Source organism: Scleropages formosus, chromosome 17 (assembly GCF_900964775.1).
Source record: "Scleropages formosus chromosome 17, fSclFor1.1, whole genome shotgun sequence".
Taxonomy (NCBI): Eukaryota; Metazoa; Chordata; class Actinopteri; order Osteoglossiformes; family Osteoglossidae; genus Scleropages; species Scleropages formosus.
The window spans coordinates 11,298,644-11,316,538 of NC_041822.1; the positions used below are offsets into that span (position 1 = coordinate 11,298,644).

The window sequence follows — 17,895 nt, forward strand, 5'->3', positions numbered from 1 at the left end:
TTTACAATTCCCCTACAAAGGCTCTACAGTAAATGCAAAATCAATGTAGAGATGCAAACTTTATTGAAAACATTTAAAGTAAAGCAATGCAGTCATGAGCAAGAAGATTTAAAAAAAGTGGAAGATGAGTCACTACAGACTCACTGTCTCATGACTATAATAGGTGATAAGAATTGTGTTACTGTTGACATTCAGTAAAATGTTTAATTTTTCTTTTCATTTTTTAAATTTGAAAGTCATAACCAAGCCATAACAAATACCCTGTCAATAAACCAAAGGACACAGTTTTGCAGCAAGGAATGCAGCTGCCTCACAGTGCCTGAGCTGTTCAGGTTTGAATCCAGCTCAGTCTGTTTGAAGTTCACATGTTCTCCATATGGCTGATGGCTGCATGGGTTTACATTTACATTTACATTTATTCATTTATTCATGTGCTGCGTTTCCCAGTTCAGGTGAATTAATGATGCTAAATTGCCTGTAGTGCATGAATGGGTAAGTGAGTGTGTGTGTTTGCGTGTGTGTGTGTGTGTGTGTGTGTGTGTGTGTGTGTGTGTGTATGTGTGTGTGTGTGTGTGTGTGTGGACTGAGGTCCTGTCCAGGGTATATCCCCCTCAGCTTTGCGCCCAGTGGTTTTGGAATGTGCTCCAAACCACTGTGACCAGGATAAGCAGTTAATCAAAATGAATGAATGGATAAACTGAAGCAAAAATATGTGAGTTGTAATACACACACACACACACACACACGTTTTCAGAACCGCTTGTCCCAGACGGGGTCACGGGGAACCGGAGCCTACCCGGTAACACAGGGCGTAAGGCCGGAGGGGGAAGGGGACACACCCAGGACGGGGAGTTGTAATACATAAATTAAAAACCACATGTGAGGCATGTACTGTTCCTAAAGATTAGGAAGTGGAAGTAAAATATCTATGACAGCAGACACTTGTGCCCAGTGTGAAAGCTTGAGAGCACAGCAGACCCATTCCCAGCTGTACACACAGACTACAGGCTTCACACTAAAACTTAGAACTTCCCTCAAACTGGTGTTCGTGCTTTTGACTCTTTCGCATTGAGCCTGGAACTATTTTGAGTAATTATTTATTATTGATCAAAATATATTAATTAAAATAAATTATTTTAATTATTTAACTAATAGGGGGGTGCGGTGGCGCAGTGGGTTGGACCGCAGTCCTCCTCTTCGGTGGGTCTGGGGTTCGAGTCCCGCTTGGGGTGCCTTGCGACGGACTGGCGTCCCGTCCTGGGTGTGTCCCCTTCCCCCTCCGGCCTTACGCCCTGTGTTACCGGGTAGGCTCCGGTTCCCCGTGACCCCGTATGGGACGAGCGGTTCTGAAAATGTGTGTGTGTGTGTGTATTTAACTAATTTGAAACAATTAAGGGAAAACATAATACACTCGTGCTAACTGCTTGTCCTGTTCACAGCACAGAGTGGATCCTAGGAATCACTGGGTACCGGGTTGTGGGGGTACATACTGGATGGGATGCCAATCCATTGCAGAGTGGCCACACATGCACTCATCGTTTCACACACTACGGCTAATTTAGCACCACCAATTCACCTAAACTGAATATCTTTTTAAATTTTCCTTCAAGTCAAAAGATGCAGTGTAATGCAGCACAGCGAAAAAAGCTCAGGAGCAGCGGTAATAATAAGCTAGGAAATGTAGCGAGGCAGGCACGGTTAAGTCGAAGTCCTTCGAATCAAACTTTTTTGCGCACATTTAAGGGTGATGTGACACAATCTTCCATTTCTGTTAAAAGACATTCTGAAAGTGGGTCTACTCTTATTTTTGATGTTTGCAAGTGCATGAAAGCCCAGGGAAATCAAAAAGCAAGGAAACAAATAATAATAATAATAATAATAATAATAATAATAATAATTATTATTATTATTATTATAGTTTAACTCCTAGAGATTTTAATGAAAGCCTGCAACTCAATAACAAAAAACTTGTAGAAATGGGACCTTTTTCTACAGTGAATAAAGTTGAAAATAAAGTTAATAATTGTAGAAGTTGGTGACTACAAAATAAATTACAGAGCAATTCATGGAAAAGTGTATGAGAGAAAATGAAAACACCTCTTCTTGCCTCTTCCTCCTCATGTTGCTTAATAAATGAATCTCCAGGACTGAAAAAGGGATATATTTCTGTCACCGACCAGCTTTCTTTTTTACTTTCTGCCCATGTCACCCTGTGTGTGCTTTGCTCCCAGACCTCAGGGTGAATGCTGACAAGCAACGATGGATGAGAGAACACCGCTTCTTAACAACGGCCCAGCATCCACAAGGTACTGATTTCCCATCTGTCCAACATCTAATTTTTTACCTTGAGCATGACTCTGTCCATCACACAAACCTTTTGTGTGTACAGGCTGCGTTTGGGTGTATCCGTGTGTGTGTGTGTGTGATTTCAATTAGCAGATACAACCTGTGACACCTCAAATGCTGTGTGTTACACCTTACCCTGTTCCTTTGGCATATTGCTGACACTCCACATCTAAAAATCCTTGACCAATAAGGAACTGCACTTCTGTAATTATGTTCATTCATTCATTCATTCATTCATTCATTCATTCAATCCTAATTATGATGGTGGGTTTATGCACTTTTACATCTAAGCTATTTAGCACACAAGACAACATCTGACATTACCATACAATGTTACACGAGACAATGGGTGGCAGGTGGCATTGTAGTGTTTAGGTCTGTCATTTTGCAAACTCCAGATTCAAATGCCACTTTTGCTATTGTACCCTTGATTATCGTACACTTGTACATCAACATATGAATGAAACTGGAGTCTGTTCGTAACTAAGAACTTTTTAGAAGTCCTCCCACAACATCACAATCAATAAAATGCATAATAATACAATTTTATCTTTTCAAATTGATTCAAGGGCTAGATTCTGTTGAAAACATGCAAAGCTACGATCAGTTCAAAAGGTAACACCTTATACACTGCAGGGTCTCAGTGTGTGTCTATATTGGACACATCAGGCATAGGACATGAACAGGACACCAGTGTAAAATGAAGCATCAGGCAGCATTAAAGTTACATCTGCTTATAACAAGCAAAAAGTAATATCCACTACGTTCTGTCAGGTGTGTTATTTTCTGCTTTACACATGTGAGATGGTGCTATATTACTTCTGGACTTCAGAAGCAACAGGAGAATTAAATCTTAGTTTAGAGAAAGGGAAATAAGTTGAAGGATTGCTTTGGAAGAAAGTATTAAAAAGTGTTTAACCTTAAAATTCAGACTCTCCAGGAGGAAGCCACAGATTTATCACATAAGCATGCTTGTTAGCAAGTGGTCACATTCAGTTTTATGATCTGAAAAGCATGATGATGGACCTGTAGTTTTCTAGTACAATTTAGCATAGATTACAATCTTTCATAGCACAAAAAATCAAGCTCTTTTACTTCACTCTGACTGCATATTGGCTATTTAGTCACTAATAGATACACTTCATCTGACAATTTAATGCTCTTACAAGGTTTCTTAAGGTTTTTTTCTTGATCTTGTTTCTTTTCCTTGTTTTTCTTGTTCTTCTTCCCAGCAATGCCAGACTTTATCTGGCAGTGTTCTCTGCAGTCCTTGGCAACTTTAACTTTGGGTACTCCTTGGTATACCCATCTCCAGTGATCCCCTACCTCCAAGTCGAGGAAAACCCCAACCTCAGAATGAACACAACATACATTGCCTGGTTTGGGGTGAGGACAGATAACCCTTTAAAGAAAATCAGAAGAAATGTGGAAAGGTTTCTAGACTTCAAGGAAATTATTTTACACACACACACACACACACACACACACACAGACATACACACAATTTGCTCAAAATAATCATGGATTAACTAGAGAAGTACAGTACTGTAGATAATTGCCAAAGTATAATAATAGTAATGATATTTATGATACATTGGGGACTGATGGGGAGTTTGCACCTCAAGCAAGCAATTAACCACCATATATGAGAACTGTAAAAGAGGGAAGACTGAAATGGGAAGTGCTAACAAAGGGGAAAAAATTCAAAAGTGAAGAGTTGATTTCTTGTCTTCTCATTCACCCAACAGTCTGTGTTCTCACTTGGGGCTGCTGCGGGAGGCCTTGGTGCCATGCTGCTGAACGACATGATAGGACGTAAGATAAGCATCATGATTTCAGGAGTCCCGTGCTCTGTGGGGTACCTGTTGATGGCTGCAGCACAGACTAGATGGATGCTGTACTTGGGACGCATACTGACAGGCTTCGCCAGCGGAATAACAGCTGCCGCCATCCCTGTAGGTCTCACTGACAACAGTCACTGAAAATATGTACAAATTGCAGTGCTGTGAAAAACTAAGTACACCCCATGAAAGAGCTGTGAACATATTTGCATTGAAGAATTTTTCATCTTCATTTCAACAACATTGTTAGTCAAAAGTGATGCAAAATGATTATTGTGCAAAAGCATACAAAAAACAATTTTTTGTGATCATTTGTTCACCAAAAAAGTCAGAAATTCAGTTCTCTGCTATGGAAAAATAAGTACACTTTCTTGATTCGATAGCTAATGTTGGCCGCCTTTGGCAGAAGTCAGTTCTTGTGTTCGTTTTTTGTAGCTGTCTATCAGCTTCTTACATTAGCTTTGTACATCAGCTTTGGGGCTTTGAATTTGTTATTACATACTTTCCCACTTCTTCTTTTTAAGCATTCTTTTATAGATTTTCTTTGTTGTTTTAGTTTATTGTCTTATTGCAAGGTCCACTCCAAATCAATCCAACGTAGCGGTGAACTGTTTCTGCACAAGGTAATATCCATTCATCCATCCATCCATTAACTTGCCCGCTTGTCCTACAAAGGTCGCGGTAGCAATAGGGAGAGCAGAGGGGCCCAGACATCCCTGTCCCTTGTAACTCCCTCCAGCTCAACTCAGGGGATCCCCAGCTGCTCCCAGGCCAACTGGGAGATGTAATCTCTCCAGCGGGTCCTGGGCTGACCTTGGAGTCTCATCCCAGTTGCTCATGCCTGGTATACCTCCAAAAGGAGGCGTCCAGGGGCATCCTTACCAGATGCCTGAACCACCTCAACTGGCTGCTCTCGTTACGGAGGAGTAGCAGCTCTACTCTGAGTTCTTCCCGGATGGCCGAACTCCTCACCCTGTGACAGAGAGTGAGTTCCACCACCCTGCGGAGAAAACTCATTTCAGCTGCTTGTATCCGCGATCTCATTCTTTCAGTCATTCAGAATTCATGACCATAGGTGAGGGTGGAGACGTAGACTGACAGGTACACAGGGAACTTTGCCTTATGGCTCAGCTCCCCCTTCACCACTGCAGTCCGGTACAGCAACTGCATTACTGCTGCCGCTGCTCCCAGTCTGCAGCCAGTCTCACGCTCTCTTCCCCCCTCACTCGTGAATAAGACCCCAAGATACTTAAACTCCTCCACCTGGGGCAAATTTTCTCCGTTTACCTGGAGGAGGCATGCCCTTCTTTTCTGTGAGAGAACCATAGACTCAGACTTGGAGGTGCTGATCCTCATACCAACTACGTCACACTCGGCTGCAAACCATTCCAGTACATGCTGGAGGTATCCGTGTGACGGTGCCAAAAGGACAACATCCAAATCCACAAAACAGATGTAGACTGGATTGGCGAACTTCTATGCCCCCTCAATTATCTGTGAGGGGGTGAAAAGCTGGTCGTCTGTTCCACAACCAGGACGGAATCCGCATTGTTCCTCTTCAATCTGAGATTCAGCTATCGGCTGGAGCCTCCTTTCTAGCACCTTGGCATAGACTTTCCCAGGGAGCCTGAGAAATGTGATACCCCTATAGTTGGTACACACTCTTCAGTCCCATTCTTGAAGACAGGGACACCACCCCAGTTTGGTAATTTAAAGGCACTGTTCCCAAGGTCCATTGCAGAGGCGTGTCAGCAACGACAGCCCTACAACATCCAGGGCCTTAAGCAATTCCGGGCGAACCTCATCCACCCGCAGTGCTTTGCCACTGCGGCACTTTCCAACTACCTCAGTGATTTCCACCAGGGAAATGGACTCTGATACCCTGGAAGCCTCTGACCTCGACTCCTGTAAGGGAAGCATATTTCTCGAGTTTAGGAGTTCCTTAAAGTGCTCCTTCCACCTCCTAACAATGTCCTCATTTGAGGTCAGTGTTTCTCCAGCTTTGCTGAGCACAGCTTGAGCAAAGCTCCTCCGACCCCTCCTGAGTCGCCGGATGGTTCTGCAGAACCTCTTTGAGGCTGACCAAAATTCCTTTTCCATGACCTCTCCAAACTCCTCCCATGCTCTGGATTTTGCTTCTGCAAGTGCAGCTGCTGCCTTTTTTATCTACTGGTACCTATCTGCTGATTCAGGAGTTCCCAGAGCCAACCAGGCCCTAAAGGCCTCCTTCTTCAGCTTGATGGCTTCCCTCACTACTGGTGTCCACCAACAGGTTCTTGGGTTGTCACCATAACTAGCACCAACAAGCTTTTAACCACAGCTGCACCTGGCTGCTTCCACAATGGAGGTTTCTAACAGGGTCCATTCAGACTCCATGTCCCCTACCTTCTCCGGGACATGGGAGAAGTTCTCATGGAGGTGCGAGTTAAAATCATTTCAAACAGGGTCCTCTAAAAGTCGTTCCCAGCACACCCTCACTATGTGCTTGGGTCTACTAAGTCTGTCTCTCAGTTTTCCTCGCCATCTATCCAGCTCACCACCAGATGGTGATCAGTTGACACCTCAGCATCTCTTTTCACCTGAGCATCCAGAACATGTGGCCTCAAGTCAGATGAAATGACTACAAAGTCAATCATTGACTCCATCTGTCTGGCAGCCAGCCAGGGCTTGAGAGTATCCCCACACCTGCTCAGCGCCTCTCATCCTGTGCAACTCCTGAGTAGGAGAGAGACCACCCCCTATCGAGGAGTTTGGTTCCAGAGCCAACACTGTGAGTGGAGGTGAGCCCAACTATAACTAGTTGGTATCTATCAACTTCCCACACCAGTTCTGGCTCCTTTCCCCACAGTGAGGTCATATTCCACATGCCAAGAGCCCATGATGCCACGTGCCACCCTGCCCCCCACCCCCTCTGCCTGAAAGGCATTGCACCCGACCCCCATGTTGGACCTTGCAGGTGGTGGACCCACATGACCCCCCCACGTGGCCTTTTCATGCTGAGCCCGGCAAGGTTACATGGGCTCCCCAGGCCACCAGGTGCTTGCCTAGGAACTCTGCCCCCAAGCCTAGCTCCAGGGGTAGGTTCTGGTGACCGTATTCCAGTAAGGGTAAATGTTATAATGTTTCCGTTTTTCATGGGGATTTCTGGATTGTGTTAGTCTGGATCTTCACTCCAGACCTGTTCGCCTTGGGAGACCCAACCAGGAGCATACTGCTCCCGATGTTATATCTCTGGAGATCCCTAGATCATGCAAGCCCTTCTGCCAAGACAAGGCCCCAATGCAAATTTGTTCTCAAATTTAGTGTTAAAAAAATAAATTCTCTAAATTTCTATTCATTTGTCCAGAATTTACACATAGAGGCCAAGGTACAAAAATATTTGTTATGACACCATTACTGTGAAACCCTGTCTAGGTTTATGTGTCAGAAATTTCCAGTCCACGTGTGAGGGGTGTGTTGGGATCCTTCGCTCAAGTTTCAGTTGTTGTTGGGTCTCTTTCTCTCTATGTACTAGGTAAGTAAAGTAGGAGCATGGCAAAAATATATTTCTTGTTTTAGGTTTTTTTTTCATAAGGATGGAACCATTAAATAAATATTTAAAATATTGTTTGTAGTGAAAAAAAAAAAATATTATGTATAAACATGTTGATTAAAAGTTTTGACAAGTTTTCCCCACCTGTGTTTAATTAGGGCTGCTGTTGCCATGGCGATGGTTAGCTGTTGCTGGGGAGTTACCAGCTCTTCTCATGCTTGTGCTGCTGTGCTTCATGCCCAAATCCCCTCGGTACCTTATCAGCAAGGGCAGACAGGAGGAGGCCCTCAAAGCGCTGGAGTGGCTTCGGGGGAGGGATGCCAATTTCATTGCCGAGTTAAAAAATATTGAGAAGAGCATATCCAGTCAGGTAACAATCTTGTCAAATTGTAGTTCACCAGTATAACAGGTCATGTGAATAAATAAGTCCGATGCAGCTACATTATTGTAACAGAGGAGGCAGAAAAATGGTGAGGTGCTTGCCTCGCGGCGACTTTATTTAGGGCTGTGCAGGGGAAGATAACAGTGGGGGAAAAGGGGGAACCGGGAACTGGTAGACAGGGACAGTGCTTCGTGGTTGTGGCCGGGATAGGGGACATGATCGGGATCGGGGTCGTGGCTGTCTCTGGTCATGGTCATGGTCATGGTCATGGTCTCTCTCTCTCTCTCTCTCTCTCTCTCTCTCTCTCTCTCTCTCTTTCTTTCTCCTCCATCTCTCTCGTCTCCCTACTGGCGGGTCCGCGGTAGAAGAAATAGAGGTTGCAATTAGCCCCAGCTGCGGCTGGCTTATCCCAGTCTCCGCCCCCCTTCCTGCCCGCCTTGGCGTGTTACAATTATACTTACTTTTACAATCCATTTTAACTATGGCACAGAGTTACTGCCATAAAAAACAAGTCTAAACACTAAATACAAAAAGATGTTCTGCAAACGCAGCAATCATCATCATCATTTTAAGTATGCTGTAGAATCACAGCCGTTGGAAAACTTTTTTGCATATAAAATAACTGTTTGATAATATGATTTCTGGGGAAAAAAGAAAAAAAAAAAAAAGGTCCCAGATGGTTTTGAATTTTAAAATCTTTTTTAGGGGAACATCAGCTGGTCAGACCTGGCTATGCCATACTACTATAAACCAATTGTCATCTCAGTGATAATGTGGCTCCTTCAGCAAATGACTGGTATAACCCCCATCCTGGTTTACCTAGAGCCCATCTTTCACCGCACCAAAGTCACATTGGTGAGTAACATGGATATCCATATATCCTTAGCAATTAATTAATAATTTTGTCATCAGAATTTATAATGTTTTACTACTAGACAGTAATTAATGGTTTATTGTTTCTGAATGATAACTAAGCCATAGATATGACAGCGCAAAAATCGGACAAATAACAGACTTCTGCGTTATTCGTACAGGAGCCTAGATATGATGCTGCGCTGGTAGCTCTGGTCCGACTTCTGTCAGTTATGATTGCAGCCAGTTTGATGGACAGGGCTGGCAGGAAGAGGCTTCTCTTCACCTCAGGTGCGTAAACACACTTTTATGCTATATACAGAGCCTTAATATGAGGCAAAGTTAAATACAGAGCAAGTGCTCACTGCCAAATGACAGCTTGAGCCTGAAATTTGCTGTTTAGCTGGCAGCAAAGGGTAGATGTGACTGACAAGACCTCTGCTTCTTATTTCTAGTGAGCAGAGGACAGATGAGGAGATAGATAAGTAATGATGACAGGAAGCACACAATGTTCTGCATAAGATCATGAGTGTTGATCAGCTCACCAATGGGCAACAGGTCATTTCTTGGTCTCTCTGTACCCTCAGGGTTCCTGATGTTTCTTGCCTGCCAAGCCCTGACCATTTACACCCACACCACACCCTGCCCTTCCATAAATATTACACACTCCCAGCTGCACACACCATTCAGCATTCTGCAGTCCCACGGGGTTCAGCAAAGTCCACCCTTTGACCCCATTACTGTCATCCCCCTGCTCAGCACAATGGTCATCATATTTGGTAAGCCTAGATGTGTGTTATTCCACTTTGTAATTTATAAAGCAATACAATTTTGGTGTTTACATTTTAGTAAGCTTTTTTTCCATAAAGTTTAAGTTTTTAGTAAGTTGTTTTACTTTCTCCTTGACTGACCTCCCCTGCAAGGCTATGCAATGGGATGGGGCCCTATCACATGGCTGCTGATGTCAGAGATCCTTCCCCTGGGGGCCAGGGGTAAAGCACCCGGTCTGTGTGTTGGTATTAGCTGGGTCACCGCCTTTATCTTGACTCAGGTCTTCATGCACGTGGTGGTGAGTTCCTTTTCCTTGTTTGTTCCACTTACTTCTCTTGAACTAGAAGTGGCCAGGGCACCATTCCAGCCTAGCCCATCTGTAATTTTTGTCTTTTTTTTTTTTTATTTCTGCAGGAAGCTTATGGCCTGTTTGTGCCTTTTCTGTTTTTTTCTGTGGTGGCTGTGATCAGTATTCTCTTTACTGCTTTATATGTTCCGGAGACCAAGGGTCGTTCTTTGGAAGAGATTGAGAACTATTTTCGAACTGGACGCACTTTCACAATCAACGACAATTAAGGTGGTGGATATTACAGGGTGTCTTGTCTGGTTTTCAACAGAATGTATTACAGTATATTCAAAATGACACTTAATATTACACAAATTGTATCCCATACCTTCTTAATTTTTCCCACATTCAAGAATTTGAAATAGTGGATACTGTATTTGTGCAATATTTCAGTCTAGGTTAATTACAGTCCATCCATGCAACAAAATCATATGAACTATTTAAAAAAAAAAATATGCAAAAAAAATAAAAGTAAATAGAACAAAAAAGACACAAAAAATGGGCTTTAAAAACAATAAAAATGTGTAAATACATATACACATAAGTAAATGTACATATGCACATGCCTGTATGGCTACCACAGCCCACAGCTTTATATATCAGCCAGTCATAATGAGTCTTGCACTTGGACCAAGATCAAGGAATAGAGATGGAAGCAAAAGACATTTTTAGCAATTTTTAAAAGCCCTGCTTTTGATGAATATTGTATGTATGAAAACAGGTCAATATGCTGTTTTGCCAAAAAGCAATGATACAAACCAGTGAAAGGACATGAGGTAATGCTTGTATTCAAGTAGGAAACCTGTTTATGAAGCATCCTTCTCACAAGGCGTTGTTGATGCCTCAAGCACCTTTAAAGAAAGCTTAATCATAGGTAATACAGAGCAGCTGTCCACTTGCTATCATATGATTTCGTAGGTTACAAGATACTCAAGACATTCAGTTCAGTCGTTTCCTACTGTTACTCATGGAGAAGTGTTACATTGTAACACTTAATTAAAAAAGAAAACAGCAAGATGTGATCAGGATCATTAAATGTGGGTCATTACAAAACTGATTCCAAGTGGAAGAGAAAGCAAGAAGACAGACTCTCCAAGTGGTGTTATTCACTTTTTCCAATTTTTGCACTTCAGAACAACAGATTTCGGGTTTAATGAATACAAGTTCAAATGTAATTTTGCAATGATGTTTTCTCCAAATATGTGTAAACCCTCCTCCTGGATATTTTTAGAAGAATTTTTGAAAGGACTTAATTGTTTAGAATCTATCTATTCATTTCAAGATGCGTTGTATTGGGACCTCTTGTGAATTCTTAGGAATGGTGAAGAAAGGTCTAGATGGCTTCAGTAAACACACTCATTTGAAAGCTGTGGAAGGTGCACTTCTCCCATGCTTGTTACAAACTATAACAAAAATGATGCCTGAGCTCTGGTCCAGGCGATGTTCTTCTGCTCTTGTAGATCTCACCATCACAATTCCTAAGGTCTCCTAAGACGTCACAAAAAGAGCTACATTTACACCAACGCATAAACATGAATGAATGGTAAGCTGTATAATAGGGCTTTGCTATATTTTGTCAATAATTTTGCTCACTTATTCCTGGTAGTACTAAAATAGAATAAGAATATAAATAAGTTCAGTATCACAAGTATATGCATGCTGGACTACTATTTTCACTTTCATTTCTACATCTATTTTCTTCCATTTTTTTTCAGCAGCACCAGAACACAATTTTCTTGGTAGCCATTTACAATAGAAAGCACCTCAAAGAGAAGCACAAACAAAAAGTTTCGGAAACAAAACTCAACCACTGCTAGACATCCAAACACTATCTGAGAGCCAAACATATGGATGCATTGCAGCAATGCAGCCAGTTGATAATGTTATTTTATGGAAGATCTTCTGTTCAGATCAGCAGTCTTCAGTGGACAAATGTGGGGATTGTAAAATACTTTAAGGTTAATGGGACCAATGTTGTAAATCTGGGAAAACTCAGAAGAAACCTGTTTACAGTTTTGTCTACTCAACGGCTATAGAATATTCTCTTGTGATTTATTTGGCTGGAGAAACTTTCAGATGTGTCACAAATTCTTCTAGAACTACATAAAGCCAAATCAAGCTTTCATTTCAGAGGAATGGAGTATTAACGTCATTCTTTTATATTTTGTGTGTAAAAAGATAAACAAGGAAACGTACAAGCCTTAGGTCTTTTTCAGTTTTTGTAATTGCTGTACAGTATTTACAAACGCAAAGAACTGGAAATGTGGCTGAAATAGCCAGCTATTCTTTTCAGCATGAAGCCACTTCTCAGCAAATACTTCACTTCTCTTGAATACCTACATTAAGATATTTCTGCATTTCACACAGATGAACCTGTACTATCATTTAACAGACAAAAAACATTTCCTAATATGGCGCCCAATGTGATGAACTCTGCGGAGTAGTATTGAGGTAAATAAAAACAATACATATTAAATATTAAATAAAAGTTAAAATAAATAAGAGTTAAGTTCTGAATTTACCCAAATAACAGATTAGCAGCAATCGCACTAATCCTTTACTGGTTTTAGTAGCCATCAGTTGTGGAAACAGGCACAGGTGGTGTGGGGGTGGGAGTCACTGTGCAGCTCCCTCTGCTGTCTCTGCCAGCTTCTCCTCATCCACTTGTTTCTGCTCCTGGAGTGGAATGAAATTCACTGCACCGCCCCTGAGAGATACAGCGACAGAAAGCGACAAAGATTTCGATGGGTCCCTTGGCTCTTCTGCCAATGTGAACATTCATTTAATTTCAGTTAGTTTAACAATACATGATCACTAGTTCTTCACAAATGCAAGTCATGTTTGAATCAAGTAGAAACTCCCTAAGTGCAACAATTAATTTGACAAATTTCTGTCTCGTCCATGTCTTCGATGTCTTGTGTGGACAAAACACCAGATTTTGGTGTTTTGGTGTCATGGCAGCACAGTTGCACAGCAAGGAGCGCTGCTGTCTCATAGCACCTGGGTGGTGCGAAAGGACGTGTGGAGTTTGCATGTTCTCCCCGTGTCTGCGGGGGTTTCCTCCAGGTGCTCCTGTTTCCTCCCATATTCCAAAGACATGCTGTTCAGGTTTCCCCATAGTGTGTGAGTGACAGACAGAGCATGTTACACTAATGTACGGATGGGTGACCCATTGTAAGTAGTGTATCTAGCAGTGTAAGTCACCTTGGTGAGCAAGATGTGTGGGTTGATAACACTACATAATATCCATTGGAAGTCGCCTTGGAGAAAAGCGTCTGCTAAATAAATACATGTAAATTTACTATAATCAATCACATGAGCACAAAGAAAGCATGTAATGTAATGCCCTACAAGAAGTACACTGTGTCGAGGTCCTCCTGTACACTGACAAGCAGTTTAAGCTCTGACAGACTCCAAGACACAGACAGGAAAACATCTCACTTCTTGCCCAGAGATGACAGGCCGTACAGCACTCCTGTCGCGAAGGCAACTGCATTTCCCAGTAATGTGGTGAAGGACAGGTGGAGCAGGATAGGAACAAGTGCCATTCTACAGAGAAGAAATTGCAAAGGTAAATCACAGCAACAAGCCTCAGTGAGAAGTAATGTTCCTGGACTTTAGACTGCCCCACAGCAATTGAAGTTCACGCTAATCCTGTTTAAAAACACTCACAATTTTGTCAAGTCCATAGGTTTCATGCATACTATATCAGTTCAGAAGGTAGCTTACATGCCAAACCACGAGAAGAGGGGCATCTGAATCTAAATACAAGGTGTTATCCTAATTGTAAGACATCTCTGTGATATAATATTTCCGTTTAATGCAGAATAAACTGCAAAAGAACTGAGTTTAAAAAGTCACAAAAATACTAAAGCATAAAAAGGGCTGAACAATTACTTATCAGGAGTTAAGAAATATTCTGCATGTTTAAGAAAAACTTTTTTCCAGGCTTTCCACACACACACACACACACACACACACACACACACACACACTGGATAAAGCCAGTTGTCCCAAGCGGGGTAGTGGCACGCCGGAGCCTAACCCGTCAGCACAGGGCGCAAAGCTGGAGGGGGAGGGGACACACCCAAGACGGAATGCCAGTCCGTCACAGGGCACTCCAAGCGGGACTCGAACCCCAGACCCACTGGAGAGCAGGACCCGGCCAAACCCGCCACGCCAACGTGTCCCCCCCCCAGGCTTCCTAAACCAAAAGAATTTGTGTGTGCCTGTACCTCCTGTCCCACTTCTCCTTAACTTGTTTGTGGCAGGGTAAAAAAAGTTTCATCACATAATGCTTGAACCACTGACATATCATCAGCAATAAGTGGTCAAAATCATTGCATCATTTTTTAATAGGAATTTTAATATACTAACACTATACCAAGTGAAATGTGATTTTCACTGCAAATATGAAGAACTATAGCTACCAGTGATATAAAATTACATATGAAACTTTAAATTACACCAGCACCTCAAAGGCCTACTCATCTTCTTAACAAGAAGTTCTAAGCTGCAGGTATCAGAGATCGTGTGTGAGTGAGCCACATGCAGAAGCCTTAGGTCACTGCTTTATCCCTCAGTAGAAGCTAAGAGAAGCCAGGTTCGGTGTGGACTTGTGAATTAACCTCACATGGAAGCTTTCGGTCCCGGTATCCTTACCCGCAGTAGAAGGTGCCCTTCTGCCAGGGCCTCAGCTTATCAACACGAGCTGAGATTGAGTTGGCAAACTCAACAAACTGACAGCAGAACGGGACCTCACAAAGGAACAAGATGAAGGCGTTCAACCTTGAAATGAGAGAGAAGAGGACCACCTTGCAGAGAGTAACACACTATGAATACATGTACTTCCATATAGTTTCAAGAGATATAATGGCTACAAGGACTACCACACATTTAATCAATTTTGCAAACAATGTCTACATTTTCTCATATGTAAATTCAGATGAAGAAACAATTCTTAAAGTACACTCTGTAACTGATGAACTTTACTACACCCAGGCTCAGTAGATTTTTGTCTGTAGCAGAAGGCAACATGATGGTGAAGGACACAAAAATTGTAAACTGAAGACTGAGTGTTCAATTCACGAGAGGGGCCTCTTGCAGTACCCTTGAGCAGAGTAATTATCTAGAATTGCCTCAGTAAAGAGATCCCCCAAATGGGGTAAAAACTAAAATTCTGCAGCTAGAATCAAAATCAATACTTACATCATCCACACTCCTGCCACAATGTTCATGGGGTTGAAGGTGATACAGTTCCAGAGTCCAGCACAGGCACAACCTAAGGATAGTTGGAGTGAAAAGAAAGACCACAAATACTAAACACTAAAAATTAAGGGGAAAAAAAAAATGTACATTTCACAAAGAATTCAACAAATGGAACAAATGGTTTGGCTGGTAGTGTAACTATTAGCGAGGTGAGCGTATGACCTACAAGTTGCTTGTTTGAGTCCCATTTGCTTTAACATATGTTGAACTACCGGGGCTTTTTTTTTTTTTTTTTAAAAAAAAGGTTTCAAATAGTCAAATACCGTAATATGCATTGTGTAAACAATGAATAACGAGATCTGACATGGCTATAACAATTTGTTTTGCTGCTCGCTCTAATAAGGACAAACTTTCCCTTAAGATTTTATATTTAAGTATAAAATTATGGGCAGACAAGAAACTACAATTAGCCATCATAACATTAAATGTAATCTTATGGTTCTGTAGTTCGTTACAAAATAAAGTACTGCTGTTATATTAATTACAGCTTTAGTGCCGCTTCATGTACTGGCTATTTTCAATACAATATTTCAGTCTCACCCATCCTTTATCAATTACTGTGCATCCAGTGGATGGTGATCCAAAGTTTATCCCTGAAGTTCAAGCTGTGAGGCAGCCTATGGATGCCAATCCATCAGAGGGCTAGAACCGCAACACTTTAACGAAATTTCAGACAAACATATCAATTGTCTGCTGAACCCATCCTTAACCTCTTTCACGATTCATTTAAAATGCAATGTAAAAAGTATTGGACAAACAAGAAATAAAACCATGGGTTTTCTGTAAATGCCTGTTTCACATTTTTTTTTTTTTAAATTAAATTTGATGACTGCACTTTTGCTTAAAAGGCTTATTTGAAATTTGGCTATAAATTATGCAAGAGCCAAAAGCCCATTAAATATGCAAACACTGAATGCGATACAGACACTACTGATCCAATGTCACTAAAAGAAAGGGGAGTTGGTTAGTAACTTAGAATAGTACAACTGCACATATCTGCAACAGGACTAGTCAGACTTAACTGATACTACTACCATGCCTGTGACTGCAAATAAGGCCAATACTGATCATTGGTGGCTTTGCATGAGAAAGAAAATCAAAGTTCTGACTCAGAAGATCAAGTAGAGAGATTTTTCAGTGGTCCATAAAATACTGTATGGTTGCTTTGCACATAAAGCCACAATAGCCTACAGGACATCAGATGGCGCAGTACAGAAGGCCATTTGGTTTGCTGGGTCAGAACTGTGTTCTGTGAAAACATGGAAGGTTATGAAAGACTTCATTCACCATATGAATATCAGCTGTAATTGTGTCTTTAGTTTCCAATGCATGTAAAACTGACATTATACAACAGAGGGGATGACAGCAAGGCAGAGTTTATGATATCAGGGTGACAAAACAAACAGGAACCCATCTACTCCAAAAACTCAAAGTCCATAGCAGAACTCATCAGGGTCCCAAGAGCACCTCAGAGATTTCCTATTTGACCCTCAGATGTATATCATATATTACACTTACAAAGCAAGGTACTAGAAAACACATCCATCTCCAGCTGAGGAAAAAAAAAAAATTTTGACCTTTGGAGTTAAAACAGAAATCAAGGTAGCAGGTATACAGTTTGTCAGGAAATAGATTTATAGCATTACAAGAAGAATGATTTCAGACAAATAAAGAGTAAGCTATAGAATCAGCCAAATGACTAAAAGTTCTTTCCTCAAATCACCTGAGTCCATTTCCATTATTTATTTAGCTGAAGACTTTGCCTGGTTTCCATACCTTCAATGATTTACCTACTTACAATTTATTTTTTTTATTGAATCATTTCAAAGTACAGTACCTTGCTCAAGGTCACTGGCACATAAAGGAAATTCCAACCTGAGACCTTCCAATAGAAAGGAAAAAACTCTAACCACTACACCATCAGCTGCCCAAACATAAAAACAAATGTCCGATTCTTGAAGCCAGGCACAACATATAGACGGGTGTAAATTCACAGCTCCACAAGTAAAACATTTAGATTAAGGTTCTATACGTAAGAGTTAAGACTGTTATAATGTTAATGTTGGCCTTTTGCTTCATCAAAACACAAACAAAGCCCAGCATTGAAAAAGTTGACCTGTTAAAGTTCTTCATGGTACTTACAGATCCCACCAACAACCCCAGCAATCTTACACATCCATTTGTACCACCAAGTGACACCATCTTCATCCACTTTGGTCTCAGTGGCAGGCAATTGTTCCTCCGAGCTCATTTTAGACCAATGCCTTTATGCTTTTTTCCTTGCCTTTTCACTTTAGTAAACTGTTGGCTAGCTAAACAACTAACTAGTCGTTTACCAGGAGAAGAGTGCCCAAGATTTTCTTGGGAACACTTAACCTCCCGTAACATGTACTGAATCATAAAGCGCAGCTTGTTTATTTAAGCAACCATCAGGGTGTATGCTGAGATGGTGCCTTTTCCAGAGATCATTTATATTTAAATACACCTTGAAACGTAACCAGAAACTGAGCACTGACTGGGTAGGGATTTTGTCAGTCAAGCTGTTCATGAGGATGAC

The 17,895-nt window shown here is 41.6% G+C and overlaps 2 protein-coding genes across 2 annotated transcripts; one reads left to right on the plus strand and one right to left on the minus strand.

The window, feature by feature from the left end:
* The first annotated feature begins 2,214 nt into the window (after positions 1-2,214).
* Positions 2,215-10,567, plus strand: LOC108938510 (solute carrier family 2, facilitated glucose transporter member 6-like). The gene is made up of 10 exons (XM_018759093.2): positions 2,215-2,306; positions 3,579-3,732; positions 4,095-4,301; positions 7,602-7,701; positions 7,878-8,089; positions 8,807-8,956; positions 9,136-9,244; positions 9,541-9,732; positions 9,877-10,022; positions 10,139-10,567. The coding sequence occupies exons 1-10, from the start codon at positions 2,260-2,262 to the stop codon at positions 10,298-10,300; spliced, it is 1,479 nt and encodes a 492-aa protein (XP_018614609.1). The 5' UTR covers positions 2,215-2,259; the 3' UTR covers positions 10,301-10,567.
* A 2,021-nt stretch (positions 10,568-12,588) lies between these two features.
* On the minus strand, positions 12,589-17,589 carry LOC114909043 (calcium channel flower homolog). Its single transcript, XM_018759107.2, has 5 exons — positions 17,481-17,589; positions 15,279-15,351; positions 14,733-14,858; positions 13,512-13,619; positions 12,589-12,777 (listed from the first exon to the last, which is right to left on the minus strand). The coding sequence occupies exons 1-5, from the start codon at positions 17,587-17,589 to the stop codon at positions 12,687-12,689; spliced, it is 507 nt and encodes a 168-aa protein (XP_018614623.1). The 3' UTR covers positions 12,589-12,686.
* Between the last annotated feature and the right edge of the window lie 306 nt (positions 17,590-17,895).